The 18,997-nt window shown below is 45.2% G+C and overlaps 1 protein-coding gene across 7 annotated transcripts in view; it reads right to left on the minus strand.

The window, feature by feature from the left end:
* C8H16orf96 (chromosome 8 C16orf96 homolog) overlaps positions 1 to 18,997 on the minus strand; it is a 50,678-nt gene that overhangs the window by 12,011 nt on the left and 19,670 nt on the right. For all 7 annotated transcript variants that reach the window (XM_056534738.1, XM_056534739.1, XM_056534737.1 and 4 more), the window contains 3 exons: positions 17,579 to 17,729; positions 949 to 1,034; positions 760 to 870 (listed from right to left, as the gene is read on the minus strand). In XM_056534738.1, the coding sequence (XP_056390713.1) occupies positions 760 to 870; positions 949 to 1,034; positions 17,579 to 17,729 (348 nt within the window). The remainder of the gene's footprint in view (positions 1 to 759; positions 871 to 948; positions 1,035 to 17,578; positions 17,730 to 18,997) is intronic.

Below are 18,997 nucleotides of genomic sequence, written 5' to 3' on the forward strand. Positions count from 1 at the left end.
TTTGCATCCTGTACGGTTTTGTCAGGTTTTTTTCCTGTACCCAAAACCGTAGTCTACCACGGTTTTAGGTCCGGTTGAAAAACCGTATTAAACCGTATACGTTTTTTTTTAACATGGGAGTCAATGGGAACCAAACAGAACTGTATGTGCATACAGTTCCATCCGGTTTTCACTATACGGTTTTTGACTTTGCACAGGTTTTTTTTTTCTTGGAATTTCAATCAAACAAGTAAAACTGTATTCAAAATGGAGTGAAAAGTTTAAAACTTATACGTTTTTTCTTAAAAAACGGATGCAACTGGATGTCATTTTTCAAACCGTATACGGTTTTTAGCTGTATACGGGTTAAAATTTGTACACACGTTTTGATACAGTTTAGTCAGGTTTTGAGGAATCCGTTTTTCCTCAAAAAACCGACACGGGAACTGTATTGCAAAAACGTGGTGTAAATGCAGCCGTAGGCTAGGGTTTTGGGTACGGGAAAAAAATGGACAAAACTGTACAGGATGCAAAACGGACACAACCTGATGCATCGTTTGGCATACGGTTTTCAATAGAGAGTCAATGCATACGGTTTTCAACACAGTTCCGTACGGTTTTCACATTAAAAACGCATACGGGAACTGTATTGCAAAAACGTGGTGTGAATGCACCCCAACCGCTCAGCAGCAGTATCACACATGATAGGCTTAGATACACAGTGTGTTCCTGCCTCCCATCTCACATCCATAAATAACACAGTACATTCTACTTCCTCACCGCGCTCTCAGCCAGATCTGCCGCCAGTTTATCGGTTTTGGTGTCGAGTCGCTGTAGAGCCAAGTTCAGATCATGTAGTCCACTCTTCAGGGCGTTCAAGTCAACCTTGTCCTGAAAGGGAAAATGTACATGACAGGGCCCAGAAAGTGCACGATATGGGGGGATATCACCGCCAGGGCCTACACCAACCTTTCTATTCTCAGAGAACAGATTCTCCACATCCTTCCTCAGGTCCCGTAACTGTTGGAGCAAATCTTCAGGAATAGCCATGTTACCTGCAGACAACGGGAACAGGTCAATAGTATTACATCTCCTCAAGTAGGGGGGCAGTATTATAGTAGTTATATTCTTGTATATAGGAGACAGTATTATAGTAGTTATATTCTTGTATATAGGAGGCAGTATTATAGTAGTTATATTCTTGTATATAGGAGGCAGTATTATAGTAGTTATATTCTTGTATATAGGAGGCAGTATTATAGTAGTTATATTCTTGTATATAGGAGGCAGTATTATAGTAGTTATATTCTTGTATATAGGGGCAGTATTATAGTAGTTATATTCTTGTATATAGGAGCAGTATTATAGTAGTTATATTCTTGTATATAGGAGCAGTATTATAGTAGTTATATTCTTGTATATAGGAGGCAGTATTATAGTAGTTATATTCTTGTATATAGGAGCAGTATTATAGCAGTTATATTCTTGTATATAGGAGCAGTATTATAGTAGTTATATTCTTGTATATAGGAGCAGTATTATAGTAGTTATATTCTTGTATATAGGAGCAGTATTATAGTAGTTATATTCTTGTATATAGGAGGCAGTATTATAGTAGTTATATTCTTGTATATAGGAGGCAGTATTATAGTAGTTATATTCTTGTATATAGGAGGCAGTATTATAGTAATTATATTCTTGTATATAGGAGCAGTATTATAGTAGTTATATTCTTGTATATAGGAGCAGTATTATAGTAGTTATATTCTTGTATATAGGAGCAGTATTATAGTAGTTATATTCTTGTATATAGGAGCAGTATTATAGTAGTTATATTCTTGTATATAGAAGCAGTATTATAGTAGTTATATTCTTGTATATAGGAGGCAGTATTATAGTAGTTATATTCTTGTATATAGGAGCAGTATTATAGTAGTTATATTCTTGTATATAGGAGGTAGTATTATAGTAGTTATATTCTTGTATATAGGAGCAGTATTATAGTAGTTATATTCTTGTATATAGGAGGTAGTATTATAGTAGTTATATTCTTGTATATAGGAGCAGTATTATAGTAGTTATATTCTTGTATATAGGAGCAGTATTATAGTAGATATATTCTTGTATATAGGAGGCAGTATTATAGTAGTTATATTCTTGTATATAGGAGCAGCATTATAGTAGTTATATTCTTGTATATAGGAACAGTATTATAGTAGTTATATTCTTGTATATAGGAGGTAGTATTATAGTAGTTATATTCTTATATAGGAGGCAGTATTATAGTAGTTATATTCTTGTATATAGGAGGTAGTATTATAGTAGTTATATTCTTGTATATAGGAGCAGTATTATAGTTGTAACGCCGAGCGCTCCGGGTCCCGCTGCTTCCCCGGAGCGCTCGCGGCGTTACTCTGCTTGCAGCGCTCCGTTCGGCGCTGCTGACCGAGAGCGCTGCTACCCTGTCACCGGAGGGGATGCGACCCGCGGGACGGGACGTGCCCGCTCACGGATCGCATCCCATGTCTCTTCTCACCCGCTCCGTCCTTCCTCTGTCCCTGCCCGGCGCGCGCGCGCCGGCTCTCTGAAATTTAAAGGGCCAGTGCACCACTAATTGGTGCCTGGCCCAATCTAGTCCAATCTAGTCCAATCACTGTTCCCTATAAAACATCACTTCCCCTTCCTGTTCCTGCCGGATCTTGTTGCCTAGTGCCTAGTGAAAGCGTTCCAGTGTGTCCTTGCCCGTTTTTCCAGAATCTCTGCTGTTGCCCCTGACTACGAACCTTGCCGTCTGCCCTGACCTTTCTGCTACGTCTGACCTTGCCTTGCCTTGTCTTTTTGTACCGCACCATCTCAGCCGCCAGAGAGGTTGAGTCGCTACTGGGAGGAACGACCTGGGGGTTACCTGCTGCAGCCAGTCCATCCCGCTTTGCGGCGGGCTCTGGTGAATACCAGTAACCCCTTAGACTCTGTTCCCCTGGTACGGCCCACGCCATCACCTCTCTGGTACAGAGGATCCACTTCCAGTGTCCTCACCCTCCGCCAACCCGGATCCTGACAGTAGCCATGGATTCCGCTGAGGTGCCGCTATCTAGCCTTTGAGACCTTTCCTCCGTTGTGGCCCAACAGTCTCAACAAGTAGTCCAACAAGGACATCAGTTGTCACAACTGACTGCAATGGTTCAGCAACTTCTGCCTCTACAGCCATTTTCTCCGCCAGTTCCTCAACTGCAAGCTGCCGCTTCCAGCACCAGAGTCCGTCTTTCTCTTCCGGAGAAGTTTGATGGGGACTCTAAGTTGTGCCGTGGCTTCCTGACCCAATGTTCTCTGCACTTGGAGCTATTGGCTGACCAGTTTCCCACGGAACGGTCTAAGGTGGCATTCGTGGTCAGCTTATTCTCTGGAAAGGCGTTGTCTTGGGCCTCTCCGCTTTGGGACCGCAACGATCCTGCCACCGCTTCAGTCCAGACCTTCTTCTCAGAAATACGCTCTGTTTTTGAGGAACCAGCCCGGGTTTCTTCTGCCGAGACGGCCTTGTTGAATCTTGTTCAAGGAAACTCTACAGTGGGCGATTACACCATTCAGTTTCGGACTCTTGCCTCAGAATTAGCCTGGAATAATGAGGCTCTCTGCGCGACCTTCAAGAAGGGTTTATCCAGCCACATTAAAGATGTTCTGGCCGCACGAGAGATACCCTCAACCCTGTCTGAGCTAATCCATTTGGCCACCCGCATTGATATGCGTTTTTCAGAAAGGCGACAGGAGCTACGCCAAGAAAAGGATATCGTTCACACCAGGTGGTTTCCCCACCCTACACCTCTCTTCCAGCATCCGCTGCAACCTGTGATTGTGCCTTCCGCCGAGGAGGCTATGCATGTGGATCGGTCTCGCCTGACCCAACTTGAGAGGACTCGCCGCAGGAATGAGAACCTTTGCCTTTACTGAGCAAGCTCCGAGCATTTCCTGAAGGACTGTCCTATTCGTCCTCCGCGTCTGGGAAGACGCACGCACCTAGTAAATGTGGGAGAGGTGTTACTGGGTGTGGATTCTACCTCTCCACGCTTAACTATTCCTGTACGGATTTCTTTGCCTGCTAAATCTGCCTTTTCTGCCGTGGCCTTTCTGGACTCAGGTTCAACCGGTAACTTCATTGAGGCCTCTTTAGTCAACAGATTCAACATCCCTGTGACCCGTCTCGACAAGCCTCTCTTCATTTCTTCTGTCAGCGGACAGAATCTGGACTGTACCGTGTGCTATCGCACAGTGCCCTTGCGCATGAACGTAGGTGTCCTCCATCATGAGGAGATTGAATTTTTTGTGCTTCCCAACTGTACTTCTCAAGTTCTAATAGGCTTGCCTTGGCTCCAGCTCCACTCTCCTACTCTCGACTGGTCTTCTGGGGACATTAGAAGTTGGGGTCCTACCTGTCACCAGCGATGCCTTAAGACCTTACCCATCAGTCAAGTAACCATCACTTCTTCTCTGCCAGGCCTGCCTAAGGCCTACCAGGACTTTTCCGATGTTTTTTGTAAAAAGCAAGCAGAGGTCTTACCTCCACACAGACCCTTTGACTGCCCTATTAACTTGCTTCCTGGTACTTCTCCACCGCGTGGCAGGATTTATCCGCTCTCTGCCCCAGAGACCCAAGCCATGTCCGAGTATATTCAAGAAAATCTAAAAAAAGGATTTATCAGAAAATCTTCGTCTCCTGCTGGAGCAGGATTCTTCTTCGTTGCTAAGAAAGATGGAACCCTACGCCCATGCATCGATTACCCCGGTTTAAATAAAATTACCGTTAAGAACCGTTATCCACTCCCCCTTATCTCTGAACTGTTTGACCGTCTGCGGGGAGCGAAAAATTTTACCAAACTCGATCTAAGAGGGGCTTATAATCTTATCCGTATACGTGAAGGAGACGAGTGGAAAACTGCATTCAACACCCGTGACGGTCATTTTGAGTATCTTGTCATGCCTTTCGGCCTTAGCAACGCCCCAGCAGTTTTCCAGGACTTTGTCAATGAGATTTTTCGTGACATGCTATATACTTGTGTAGTGGTCTACCTGGATGACATTCTTATTTTTTCTTCTAACCCTGAGGAACATCGCCTCCATGTCCGTCAGGTGTTACAGCGCCTACGCAAAAATCACCTTTACGCTAAGATTGAAAAGTGTCTCTTTGAACACAGTAGTCTACCTTTCTTGGGTTACATTGTGTCCAGCCAAGGCCTTCAAATGGATCCTGTCAAACTCTCTGCGGTTCTGGATTGGCCACGCCCCTCTGGTTTGCGAGCTATCCAACGCTTCCTCGGGTTCGCTAATTACTATCGTCAATTTATTCCCCACTTCTCCACCATCGTTGCACCTATTGTAGCATTGACCAAAAAAGACGCGAACCCGAGGTCCTGGCCATCTATGGCGGAGGAGGCCTTTAACCCCTTAAGGACTCAGCCCATTTTGGCCTTAAGGACTCAGACAATTTAATTTTTACGTTTTCATTTTTTCCTCCTCGCCTTCTAAAAATCATAACTCTTTTATATTTTCATCCACAGACTAGTATGAGGGCTTATTTTTTGCGTGACCAGTTTTCCTTTGTAATGACATCACTCATTATATCATAAAATGTATGGCGCAACCAAAAAACACTATTTTTGTGGGGAAATTAAAACGAAAAACGCAATTTTGCTAATTTTGGAAGGTTTTGTTTTCACGCCGTACAATTTATGGTAAAAATTACATGTGTTCTTTATTCTGAGGGTCAATACGATTAAAATGATACCCATTATTATATACTTTTATATTATTGTTGCGCTTAAAAAAAAATCACAAACGTTTTAACCAAATTAGTACGTTTATAATCCCTTTATTTTGATGACCTATAACTTTTTTATTTTTCCGTATAAGCGGTGGTATGGGGGCTCATTTTTTGCGCCATGATCTGTACTTTTTTTTGATACCACATTTGCATATAAAAAACTTTTAATAAATTTTTTATAATTTTTTTTTTAATAAAATGTATTAAAAAAGTAGGAATTTTGGACTTTTAAAATTTTTTTTTGTTCACGCCGTTCACCGTACGGGATCATTAACATTTTATTTTAATAGTTCGGACATTTACGCACGCGGCGATACCAAATATGTCTATAAAAAATGTTTTTTACGCTTTTTGGGGGTAAAATAGGAAAAAACGGACGTTTTACTTTTTTATTGGGGGAGGGGATTTTTCACTTTTTTTTAACTTTTACTTTTACATTTTTTTACATTTTTTTTTACACTTGAATAGTCCCCATAGGGGACTATTCATAGCAATACCATGATTGCTAATACTGATCTGTTCTATGTATAGGACATAGAACAGATCAGTGTTTTCGGTCATCTTCTGCTCTGGTCTGCTCGATCACAGACCAGAGCAGGAGACGCCGGGAGCCGCACGGAGGAAGGAGAGGGGACCTCCGTGCGGCGTTATGAATGATCGGATCCCCGCAGCAGCGCTGCGGGCGATCCGATCGTTCATTTTAATCGCGAACTGCCGCAGATGCCGGGATCTGTATTGATCCCGGCACCTGAGGGGTTAATGGCGGACGCCCGCGAGATCGCGGGCGTCGGCCATTGCCAGCGGGTCCCTGGCTGCGATCAGCAGCCGGGATCAGCCGCGCATGACACGGGCATCGCTCCGATGCCCGCGGTTATGCTTAGGACGTAAATGTACGTCCTGGTGCGTTAAGTACCACCTCACCAGGACGTACATTTACGTCCTGCGTCCTTAAGGGGTTAATCTGCTCAAGGCTGCCTTCGCTTCTGCACCTGTTCTGTCCAGGCCTGACCCCTTGAAGCCTTTTATCCTTGAAGTAGATGCTTCCTCTGTTGGTGCTGGTGCCGTTTTTTAATTCAAAAGACCACTACTGGAAAAAATCGCACGTGTGGCTTTTTCTCCAAGACCATGTCTCTTGCAGAAAAAAATTATTCGATTGGAGATCGTGAGCTTTTAGCTATTAAATTGGCACTCGAGGAGTGGAGACATCTTTTAGAAGGGTCTCTGCATCCCATCATCATTTACACGGACCATAAAAATTTATCGTATCTCCAGACTGCCCAGCGATTAAATCCTCGCCAAGCTAGATGGACATTGTTTTTTGCCCGCTTCAATTTTGAAATTCATTTTCGTCCAGCCGACAAGAACGTTAGAGCTGACGCACTATCACGTTCCACCGATGTTTCCGAATCTGAAGCCCCTCCACAGCACATCATACCTCCTGAGTGTCTCATCTTCTCCGCTCCTACCACTCTTGTGCAAGTTCCTCCAGGGAAGACCTTTGTACCTCCACGCCTTCGCCACAAGATTCTTAAATGGGGTCATTCTTCTCTTTTGGCCGGACATGCTGGTGTCAAGAAGTCGGAGCAGTTGATTTCCAGACACTATTGGTGGCCCACCTTGCAGAAGGATGTGACTGACTTCGTTCGGGCTTGTACTACCTGTGCCCGTGACAAGATCCACACCAGAAGCCGGCAGGTCTCATTCTTCCTTTACCTGTACCTGAACAGCCATGGTCCCATATTGGTATGGACTTCATCACCGATCTGCCACCTTCCCGCAATAATACAGTCATCTGGGTGGTCGTTGATCGTTTTTCTAAAATGGCTCATTTTGTTCCTCTACCGGGTCTTCCTTCTGCGCCTCAATTGTCAAAAAAATTTTTCTTCATATTTTTCGATTCCACGGGCTTCCCACGCACATCGTCTCAGACAGAGGCATCCAGTTTGTTTCTAAATTTTGGAGGGCACTCTGCAGTCAATTAAAAATCAAACAAAATTTTTCTTCTGCTTACCACCCTCAATCCAACGGTCAAGTGGAAAGAGTAAATCAGATACTTGGTGACTACCTGCGACATTTTGTCTCCTCTCGCCAAGACGATTGGGTGGACCTCTTGCCCTGGGCTGAATTTTCGTACAATTTTAAAAATTAAAAATCCCCATTTTTTGTGGTGTACGGCCGTCACCCGCTTCCCCCCTCCCTATCCCCACTTCCTCTGGGGTTCCTGCCTTTGATGAATTGACGCAAGATTTTTCTTCCATTTGGCGTGAGACTCAAAAGTCACTTCTACTGGCCTCATCTCAAATGAAGGCGCATGCTGATAAAAAGAGAAGGGTTCCTCCGGTATTTTCTCCTGGTGACAAGGTATGGCTTTCTGCTAAGTATATTCGATTCCGTGTACCCAGTTACAAGTTGGGCCCCCGATTTTTAGGGCCTTTCAAAGTCAAAAAACAAATCAACCCTGTCTCTTACCAACTTCATCTGCCCCCCTCTCTCCGTATTCCTAACTCCTTCCATGTCTCTCTACTCAACCTGTTGTTCTTAACCGCTTTTCTCCCAAAGTCATTCTTCCTGCTCCTGTCTCTGGATCCTCTGATATCTTCTATGTGAAAGAGATCCTCGCCTCCAGGGTTGTCCGAGGTAAAAGATTTTTTCTCGTTGATTGGGAGAATTGTGGCCCCGAAGAGAGGTCCTGGGAACCCGAAGTCAATATCATTGACAAGGAACTCATTCGTAGATTTCTGGGGTCCAAAAAGAAGGGGAGACCCAAGGGGGGGGGTACTGTAACGCCGAGCGCTCCGGGTCCCGCTGCTTCCCCGGAGCGCTCGCGGCGTTACTCTGCTTGCAGCGCTCCGGTCGGCGCTGCTGACAGAAGAGCGCTGCTACCCTGTCACCGGAGGGGATGCGATCCGCGGGACGGGACGTGCCCGCTCACGGATCGCATCCCATGTCTCTTCTCACCCGCTCAGTCCTTCCTCTGTCCCTGCCCGGCGCGCGCGGCCCCGCTCTCTAGGGCGCGCGCGCGCCGGCTCTCTGAAATTTAAAGGGCCAGTGCACCACTAATTGGTGCCTGGCCCAATCTAGTCCAATCTAGTCCAATCACTGTTCCCTATAAAACATCACTTCCCCTTCCTGTTCCTGCCGGATCTTGTTGCCTAGTGCCTAGTGAAAGCGTTCCAGTGTGCCCTTGCCTGTGTTTCCAGAATCTCTGCTGTTGCCCCTGACTACGAACCTTGCCACCTGCCCTGACCTTTCTGCTACGTCTGACCTTGCCTTGCCTTGTCCTTTTGTACCGCGCCATCTCAGCCGCCAGAGAGGTTGAGTCGCTACTGGGAGGAATGACCTGGGGGTTACCTGCCGCAGCAAGTCCATCCCGCTTTGCGGCGGGCTCTGGTGAATACCAGTAACCCCTTAGACTCCGTTCCCCTGGTACGGCCCATGCCATCACCTCTCTGGTACAGAGGATCCACTTCCAGTGTCCTCACCCTCCGTCAACCCGGATCCTGACAATAGTAGTTATATTCTTGTATATAGGAGGTAGTATTATAGTAGTTATATTCTTGTATATAGGAGCAGTATTATAGTAGTTATAGTGTTGTATATAGGAGCAGTATTATAGTAGTTATATTCTTGTATATAGGAGCAGTATTATAGTAGTTATAGTCTTGTATATAGGAGCAGTATTATAGTAGTTATATTCTTGTATATAGGAGCAGTATTATAGTAGTTATATTCTTGTATATAGGAGCAGTATTATAGTAGTTATATTCTTGTATATAGGAGCAGTATTATAGTAGTTATATTCTTCTATAAAGGGGCAGTATTATAGTAGTTATATTCTTGTATATAGGAGCAGTATTATAGTTGTTATAGTCTTGTATATAGGAGCAGTATTATAGTAGTTATATTCTTGTATATAGGAGCAGTATTATAGTAGTTATAGTCTTGTATATAGGAGCAGTATTATAGTAGTTATATTCTTGTATATAGGAGCAGTATTATAGTAGTTATATTCTTGTATATAGGAGCAGTATTATAGTAGTTATATTCTTGTATATAGGAGGCAGTATTATAGTAGTTATATTCTTGTATATAGGAGCAGTATTATAGTAGTTATATTCTTGTATATAGTAGGCAGTATTATAGTAGTTATATTCTTGTATATAGGAGCAGTATTATAGTAGTTATATTCTTGTATATAGGGGAAGTATTATAGTAGTTATATTCTTGTATATAGAAGGAGTGTTATAGTAGTTATATTCTTGTATATAGGAGGCAGTATTATAGTAGTTATATTCTTGTATATAGGAGCAGTATTATAGTAGTTGTATTCTTGTATATAGGAGCAGTATTATAGTAGTTATATTCTTGTATAGGAAGCAGTATTATAGTAGTTATATTCTTGTATATAGAGGAAGTATTATAGTAGTTATATTATTGCATATAGGAGCAGTATTATAGTAGTTATATTCTTGTATATAGGAGCAGTATTATAGTAGTTATATTCCTGTATATAGGATCAGTATTATAGTAGTTATATTCTTGTACATAGGAGCAGTATTATAGTAGTTATATTCTTGTACATAGGAGCAGTATTATAGTAGTTATATTCCTGTATATAGGAGTGGTATTATAGTAGTTATATTCTTGTATATAGGAGCAGTATTATAGTAGTTATATTCTTGTATATAGGAGCAGTATTATAGTAGTTATATTCTTGTATATAGGAGCAGTATTATAGTTGTTATATTCTTGTATATAGGAGGCAGTATTATAGTAGTTATATTCTTGTATATAGGAGCAGTATTATAGTAGTTATATTCTTGTATATAGGAGCAGTATTATAGTAGTTATAGTCTTGTATATAGGAGCAGTATTATAGTAGTTATATTCTTGTATATAGGAGCAGTATTATAGTAGTTATATTCTTGTATATAGGAGCAGTATTATAGTAGTTATATTCTTGTATATAGGAGCAGTATTATAGTAGTTATATTCTTCTATAAAGGGGCAGTATTATAGTAGTTATATTCTTGTATATAGGAGCAGTATTATAGTAGTTATAGTCTTGTATATAGGAGCAGTATTATAGTAGTTATATTCTTGTATATAGGAGCAGTATTATAGTAGTTATAGTCTTGTATATAGGAGCAGTATTATAGTAGTTATATTCTTGTATATAGGAGCAGTATTATAGTAGTTATATTCTTGTATATAGGAGCAGTATTATAGTAGTTATATTCTTGTATATAGGAGGCAGTATTATAGTAGTTATATTCTTGTATATAGGAGCAGTATTATAGTAGTTATATTCTTGTATATAGTAGGCAGTATTATAGTAGTTATATTCTTGTATATAGGAGCAGTATTATAGTAGTTATATTCTTGTATATAGGGGAAGTATTATAGTAGTTATATTCTTGTATATAGAAGGAGTATTATAGTAGTTATATTCTTGTATATAGGAGGCAGTATTATAGTAGTTATATTCTTGTATATAGGAGCAGTATTATAGTTGTCACGATGCCGGCTGGCAGGAGGTGGATCCTCTGTGCCAGAGAGGGATAGCGTGGACCGTGCTAGTGGACCGGTTCTAAGTCACTACTGGTTTTCACCAGAGCCCGCCGCAAAGCGGGATGGTCTTGCTGCGGCGGTAGTGACCAGGTCGTATCCACTAGCAACGGCTCACCTCTCTGGCTGCTGAAGATAGGCGCGGTACAAGGGAGTAGACAGAAGCAAGGTCGGACGTAGCAGAAGGTCGGGGCAGGCAGCAAGGATCGTAGTCAGGGGCAACGGCAGGAGGTCTGGAACACAGGCTAGGAACACACAAGGAACGCTTTCACTGGCACGATGGCAACAAGATCCGGCAAGGAAGTGCAAGGGAAGTGAGGTGATATAGGGAAGTGCACAGGTGATCAGACTAATTGGAACCACTGCGCCAATCAGCGGCGCAGTGGCCCTTTAAATCGCAAAGACCCGGCGCGCGCGCGCCCTAAGGAGCGGGGCCGCGCGCGCCGGGACAGGACCGACGGGGAGCGAGTCAGGTACGGGAGCCGGGGTGCGCATCGCGAGCGGGCGCTACCCGCATCGCGAATCGCATCCCGGCTGGAGGCGGTATCGCAGCGCCCCGGGTCAGTGGATCTGACCGGAGCGCTGCAGTGAGGAGAGTGTAGCGAGCGCTCCGGGGAGGAGCGGGGACCCGGAGCGCTCGGCGTAACAGTACCCCCCCCCCTTGGGTCTCCCCCTCTTCTTAGAGCCTGAGAACCTGAGGAGCAGACTTTTGTCTAGGATATTGTCCTCAGGTTCCCAGGATCTCTCTTCTGGACCACAACCCTCCCAATCCACTAAAAAAAAGGTTTTCCCTCTGACCTTTTTGGATGCCAGAATCTCTTTGACGGAGAAGACGTCCGAGGAGCCGGAAACAGGAGTGGGAGGAACAGATTTGGGAGAGAAACGGTTGATGATAAGTGGTTTAAGAAGAGAAACGTGAAAGGCATTAGGAATACGAAGAGAAGGAGGAAGAAGAAGTTTGTAAGAGACAGGATTAATCTGGCACAAAATTTTGAAAGGACCAAGATAGCGTGGTCCCAACTTGTAGCTAGGGACACGGAAGCGGACATATTTAGCGGAGAGCCATACCTTGTCTCCAGGGGAAAAAATGGGAGGAGCTCTTCTTTTCTTATCCGCGAACTTCTTCATGCGTGATGAAGCCTGTAAGAGAGAATTTTGGGTCTCTCTCCATATGATGGAAAGGTCACGAGAAATTTCATCCACAGCGGGCAGACCAGAGGGCAAGGGGGCAGGGAGGGGGGGAAGAGGGTGACGGCCGTACACCACGAAAAATGGGGATTTGGAGGAAGATTCAGAGACTCTGAAGTTATATGAGAATTCGGCCCATGGAAGAAGATCTGCCCAGTCATCCTGGCGGGAGGAAACAAAATGTCGTAAATAATCACCCAAGACCTGGTTAATTCTTTCTACTTGTCCATTGGATTGAGGATGATATGCAGAAGAAAAATTTAATTTAATCTTGAGTTGTTTACAGAGAGCCCTCCAGAATTTAGACACGAATTGGACGCCTCTATCCGAGATGATCTGCGTAGGCAACCCGTGAAGACGAAAAATGTGTATAAAAAATTGTTTAGCCAACTGAGGCGCTGAAGGAAGACCAGGAAGAGGGATGAAATGTGCCATTTTGGAGAATCGATCAACGACCACCCAAATAACAGTGTTGCCACGGGAAGGGGGTAAATCAGTAATAAAATCCATACCAATCAGAGACCAAGGCTGTTCGGGGACAGGCAGAGGATGAAGAAAACCAGCGGGCTTCTGGCGAGGAGTCTTATCCCGGGCACAGATAGTGCAGGCTCGCACAAAGTCCACAACATCCGTCTCCAGAGTCGGCCACCAATAGAAGCGAGAGATGAGTTGCACAGATTTCTTGATGCCCGCATGACCTGCGAGATGGGAGGAGTGACCCCATTTGAGGATTCCGAGGCGTTGGCGTGGAGAAACAAAGGTCTTTCCTGGAGGAGTTTGCCTGATGGAGGCTGGAGAAGTGGAAATCAGGCAGTCAGGAGGAATGATGTGTTGCGGAGAGAGTTCAACTTCAGAAGCATCCGAGGAACGAGAGAGAGCATCGGCCCTAATGTTCTTATCGGCAGGCCGAAAGTGAATTTCAAAGTTAAATCGGGCAAAGAACAGAGACCACCTGGCCTGGCGAGGATTCAGCCGTTGGGCAGACTGGAGGTAGGAGAGGTTCTTGTGATCGGTGTAAATAATAACTGGAAATCTTGATCCCTCCAGCAGATGCCTCCATTCCTCAAGTGCTAATTTAATGGCTAGAAGCTCTCGATCCCCGATGGAGTAGTTCCTCTCCGCCGGAGAGAAGGTCCTAGAAAAAAAACCACAAGTAACAGCATGCCCGGAAGAATTTTTTTGTAGAAGGACAGCTCCAGCTCCCACTGAGGAGACATCAACCTCCAATAGGAAGGGTTTGGAAGGGTCAGGTCTGGAGAGCACGGGAGCCGAAGAAAAGGCAGACTTGAGCCGTTTAAAGGCGTCTTCCGCTTGAGGAGGCCAAGACTTGGGATCGGCATTTTTTTTGGTTAAAGCCACGATAGGAGCCACAACGGTAGAGAAATGTGGAATAAATTGCCTGTAATAATTGGCGAACCCCAAAAAGCGTTGGATAGCACGGAGTCCGGAGGGGCGTGGCCAATCTAAGACGGCAGAGAGTTTGTCTGGATCCATTTGTAGTCCCTGGCCAGAGACCAAGTATCCTAGGAAAGGAAGAGATTGGCATTCAAACAGACATTTCTCTATTTTGGCATAGAGTTGATTGTCACGAAGTCTCTGAAGAACCATACGGACATGCTGGCGGTGTTCTTCTAGATTGGCAGAAAAAATCAGGATATCGTCCAGATATACAACAACACAGGAGTATAAAAGATCACGAAAAATTTCATTAACAAAGTCTTGGAAGACGGCAGGGGCGTTGCACAGGCCAAAGGGCATGACCAGATACTCAAAGTGTCCATCTCTGGTGTTAAATGCCGTTTTCCATTCATCCCCCTCTCTGATGCGGATGAGATTATAAGCACCTCTTAAGTCCAGTTTAGTAAAGATGTGGGCACCTTGGAGGAGATCAAAGAGCTCAGAGATGAGGGGTAGGGGGTAGCGGTTCTTAACCGTGATTTTATTAAGACCGCGGTAGTCAATGCAAGGACGTAGGGAGCCATCTTTTTTGGACACAAAGAAAAATCCGGCTCCGGCAGGTGAGGAGGATTTACGGATAAAGCCCTTTTTTAAATTTTCCTGGACGTATTCAGACATGGCAAGAGTCTCTGGGGCGGATAGAGGATAAATTCTGCCCCGGGGTGGAGTAGTGCCCGGGAGGAGGTCGATAGGACAATCATAAGGCCTGTGAGGAGGTAGAGTCTCAGCTTGTTTTTTGCAAAAAACATCCGCAAAGTCCATATAGGCCTTAGGGAGACCGGTTACAGGAGGAACCACAGAGTCACGGCAAGGGTTACTGGGAACCGGTTTTAGGCAGTCCTTGGAACAAGAGGGCCCCCAACTCTTGATCTCCCCAGTGGACCAATCCAGGGTTGGGGAATGAAGTTGAAGCCAGGGAAGTCCAAGGAGAATTTCAGAAGTGCAATTGGGGAGGACCAAAAGTTCAATCCTCTCGTGATGAGATCCGATGCACATTAGAAGGGGCTCCGTGCGGAAACGTATGGTACAGTCCAATCTTTCATTGTTTACACAATTGATGTAGAGGGGTCTGGCGAGACTGGTCACTGGGATGTTGAACCTGTTGACGAGAGAGGCCAAAATAAAATTTCCTGCAGATCCGGAGTCCAAGAAGGCCATAGTAGAAAAGGAGAAGGCAGAGGCAGACATCCGCACAGGCACAGTAAGACGTGGAGAAGCAGAGTAGACATCAAGGACTGTCTCACCTTTGTGCGGAGTCAGCGTACGTCTTTCCAGGCGGGGAGGACGGATAGGACAATCCTTCAGGAAGTGTTCGGTACTAGCACAGTACAGGCAGAGGTTCTCCATGCGGCGTCGTGTCCTCTCTTGAGGTGTCAGGCGAGACCGGTCAACCTGCATAGCCTCCACGGCGGGAGGCACAGAAACGGATTGCAGGGGACCAGAGGAGAGAGGAGCCGAGGAGAAGAAACGCCTCGTGCGAACAGAGTCCATATCCTGGCGGAGCTCCTGACGCCTTTCGGAAAAACGCATGTCAATGCGAGTGGCTAGGTGAATGAGTTCATGTAGATTAGCAGGGATTTCTCGTGCGGCCAGAACATCTTTAATGTTGCTGGATAGGCCTTTTTTAAAGGTCGCGCAGAGGGCCTCATTATTCCAGGATAATTCTGAAGCAAGAGTACGGAATTGTACGGCATACTCGCCAACGGAAGAATTACCCTGGACCAGGTTCAACAGGGCAGTCTCAGCAGAAGAGGCTCGGGCAGGTTCCTCAAAGACACTTCGGATTTCCGAGAAGAAGGAGTGTACAGAGGCAGTGACGGGGTCATTGCGGTCCCAGAGCGGTGTGGCCCAAGACAGGGCTTTTCCAGACAGAAGGCTGACTACGAAAGCCACCTTAGACCTTTCAGTGGGAAACTGGTCCGACATCATCTCCAAGTGCAGGGAGCATTGGGAAAGAAAGCCACGGCAAAACTTAGAGTCCCCATCAAATTTATCCGGCAAGGATAGGCGTAGACCAGGAGCGGCCACTCGCTGCGGAGGAGGTGCAGGAGCTGGCGGAGGAGATGATTGCTGAAGCTGAGGTAGTAACTGCTGTAGCATAACGGTCAGTTGAGACAGCTGTTGGCCTTGTTGCGCTATCTGCTGTGACTGCTGGGCGACCACCGTGGTGAGGTCAGCGACAACTGGCAGAGGAACTTCAGCGGGATCCATGGCCGGATCTACTGTCACGATGCCGGCTGGCAGGAGGTGGATCCTCTGTGCCAGAGAGGGATAGCGTGGACCGTGCTAGTGGACCGGTTCTAAGTCACTACTGGTTTTCACCAGAGCCCGCCGCAAAGCGGGATGGTCTTGCTGCGGCGGTAGTGACCAGGTCGTATCCACTAGCAACGGCTCACCTCTCTGGCTGCTGAAGATAGGCGCGGTACAAGGGAGTAGACAGAAGCAAGGTCGGACGTAGCAGAAGGTCGGGGCAGGCAGCAAGGATCGTAGTCAGGGGCAACGGCAGGAGGTCTGGAACACAGGCTAGGAACACACAAGGAACGCTTTCACTGGCACGATGGCAACAAGATCCGGCAAGGAAGTGCAAGGGAAGTGAGGTGATATAGGGAAGTGCACAGGTGATCAGACTAATTGGAACCACTGCGCCAATCAGCGGCGCAGTGGCCCTTTAAATCGCAAAGACCCGGCGCGCGCGCGCCCTAAGGAGCGGGGCCGCGCGCGCCGGGACAGGACCGACGGGGAGCGAGTCAGGTACGGGAGCCGGGGTGCGCATCGCGAGCGGGCGCTACCCGCATCGCGAATCGCATCCCGGCTGGAGGCGGTATCGCAGCGCCCCGGGTCAGTGGATCTGACCGGAGCGCTGCAGTGAGGAGAGTGTAGCGAGCGCTCCGGGGAGGAGCGGGGACCCGGAGCGCTCGGCGTAACAATAGTAGTTGTATACTTGTAAATAGGAGCAGTATTATAGTAGTTATATTCTTGTATATAGGAAGCAGTATTATAGTAGTTATATTCTTGTATATAGAGGAAGTATTATAGTAGTTATATTATTGCATATAGGAGCAGTATTATAGTAGTTATATTCTTGTATATAGGAGCAGTATTATAGTAGTTATATTCCTGTATATAGGATCAGTATTATAGTAGTTATATTCTTGTACATAGGAGCAGTATTATAGTAGTTATATTCTTGTACATAGGAGCAGTATTATAGTAGTTATATTCCTGTATATAGGAGTGGTATTATAGTAGTTATATTCTTGTATATAGGAGCAGTATTATAGTAGTTATATTCTTGTATATAGGAGCAGTATTATAGTAGTTATATTCTTGTATATAGGAGCAGTATTATAGTTGTTATATTCTTGTATATAGGAGGCAGTATTATAGTAGTTATATTCTTGTATATAGGAGCAGTATTATAGTAGTTATATTCTTGTATATAGGAGCAGTATTATAGTAGTTATATTCTTGTATATAGGAGCAGTATTATAGTAGTTATATTCTTGTATATAGGAGCAGTATTATATAGTGGTTATATTCTGTTATTATGTCATGTATACAGTTGTCACTCACCCATCTCGAGGTCCAGCCTCTTCAGTTCCTGTTCAATATCATGAACACGACGTTCCAGGCCATCATGTTTTACAGGCAGCGCCCCCAGACTACTCAGGATCTTCTTCACATTACGCTGCTTGGTGTCGTTGCTGAGGGCCCAGTCTGCGCTCTGATGATCATACAGGAAGATAAAGATTTAGACACCATTCAGGTCACTTTTCCCTTTTTTTTTAATTAACGTTACCATAGAAATTCAATAATGCAGAAATAGAAGAAATCACAACACATCCAGCGTATTGTCAATCTCTACATATGGTATATATATATATATATATATATATATATATATATATATATATATATATATCTCGGGAGAGAGAGAGATAATGTATTAAATACAACATAAAACAGTTTTCATATGGAAATCCCCCACAAGAAGCTAATGGCGGGATGCTGATAGAACTAGTAGAAGGCTTCCTATGATCATTCAGCTGTGTGCTGCGGGGGGCCTGCAATCACTATAGTCTATTGTTCAGATGCCTATTGTAGTTAATGGACGTCTATTGCGTTTCAATGTTGTTATTATACCATATAATTACAGTGAAAGTGATCTCATATAAATCACACATCTCCCTCCCCCACATCCATCACGGGGCTGGGCCTACAGGTCTGCGGGACCTTAGTTATAAATCAGTGACATCACTATGTGGGGGAGTGACATCACTACGTGGGGGAGTGACATCACTACGTGGGGGAGTGACATCACTACGTGGGGGAGTGACATCACTACGTGGGGGAGTGACATCACTACGTGGGGGAGTGACATCACTACGTGGGGGAGTGACATCACTACGTGGGGGAGTGACATCACTACGTGGGGGAGTGACATCATTACGTGGGGGAGTGACATCACTACGTGGGGGAGTGACATCACTACGTGGGGGAGTGACATCACTACGTGGGGGAGTGACATCACTACGTGGGGGAGTGACATCACTACGTGGGGGAGTGACATCACTACTTGGGGGAGTGACATAACTACGTGGGGGAATTACATCACTACGTGGGGGAGTGACATCACTACGTGGGGGAATGACATCACTACGTGGGGGAGTGACATCACTACGTGGGGGAATGACATCACTACGTGGGGGAGTGACATCACTACGTGGGGGAGTGACATCACTACGTGGGGGAGTGACATAACTACGTGGGGGAATTACATCACTACGTGGGGGAATTACATCACTACGTGGGGGAATTACATCACTACGTGGGGGAATGACATCACTACGTGGGGGAATGACATCACTACGTGGGGGAGTGACATCACTACGTGGGGGAGTGACATCACTACGTGGGGGAGTGACATCACTGAATGTGTCATCCTCGGTGTCACTGCAGGGGCCACTCTAACACTTTTACCACCATCCAGTC

The sequence above is a fragment of the Hyla sarda genome, chromosome 8 (assembly GCF_029499605.1).
Source record: "Hyla sarda isolate aHylSar1 chromosome 8, aHylSar1.hap1, whole genome shotgun sequence".
In the NCBI taxonomy this organism is placed as follows: Eukaryota; Metazoa; Chordata; class Amphibia; order Anura; family Hylidae; genus Hyla; species Hyla sarda.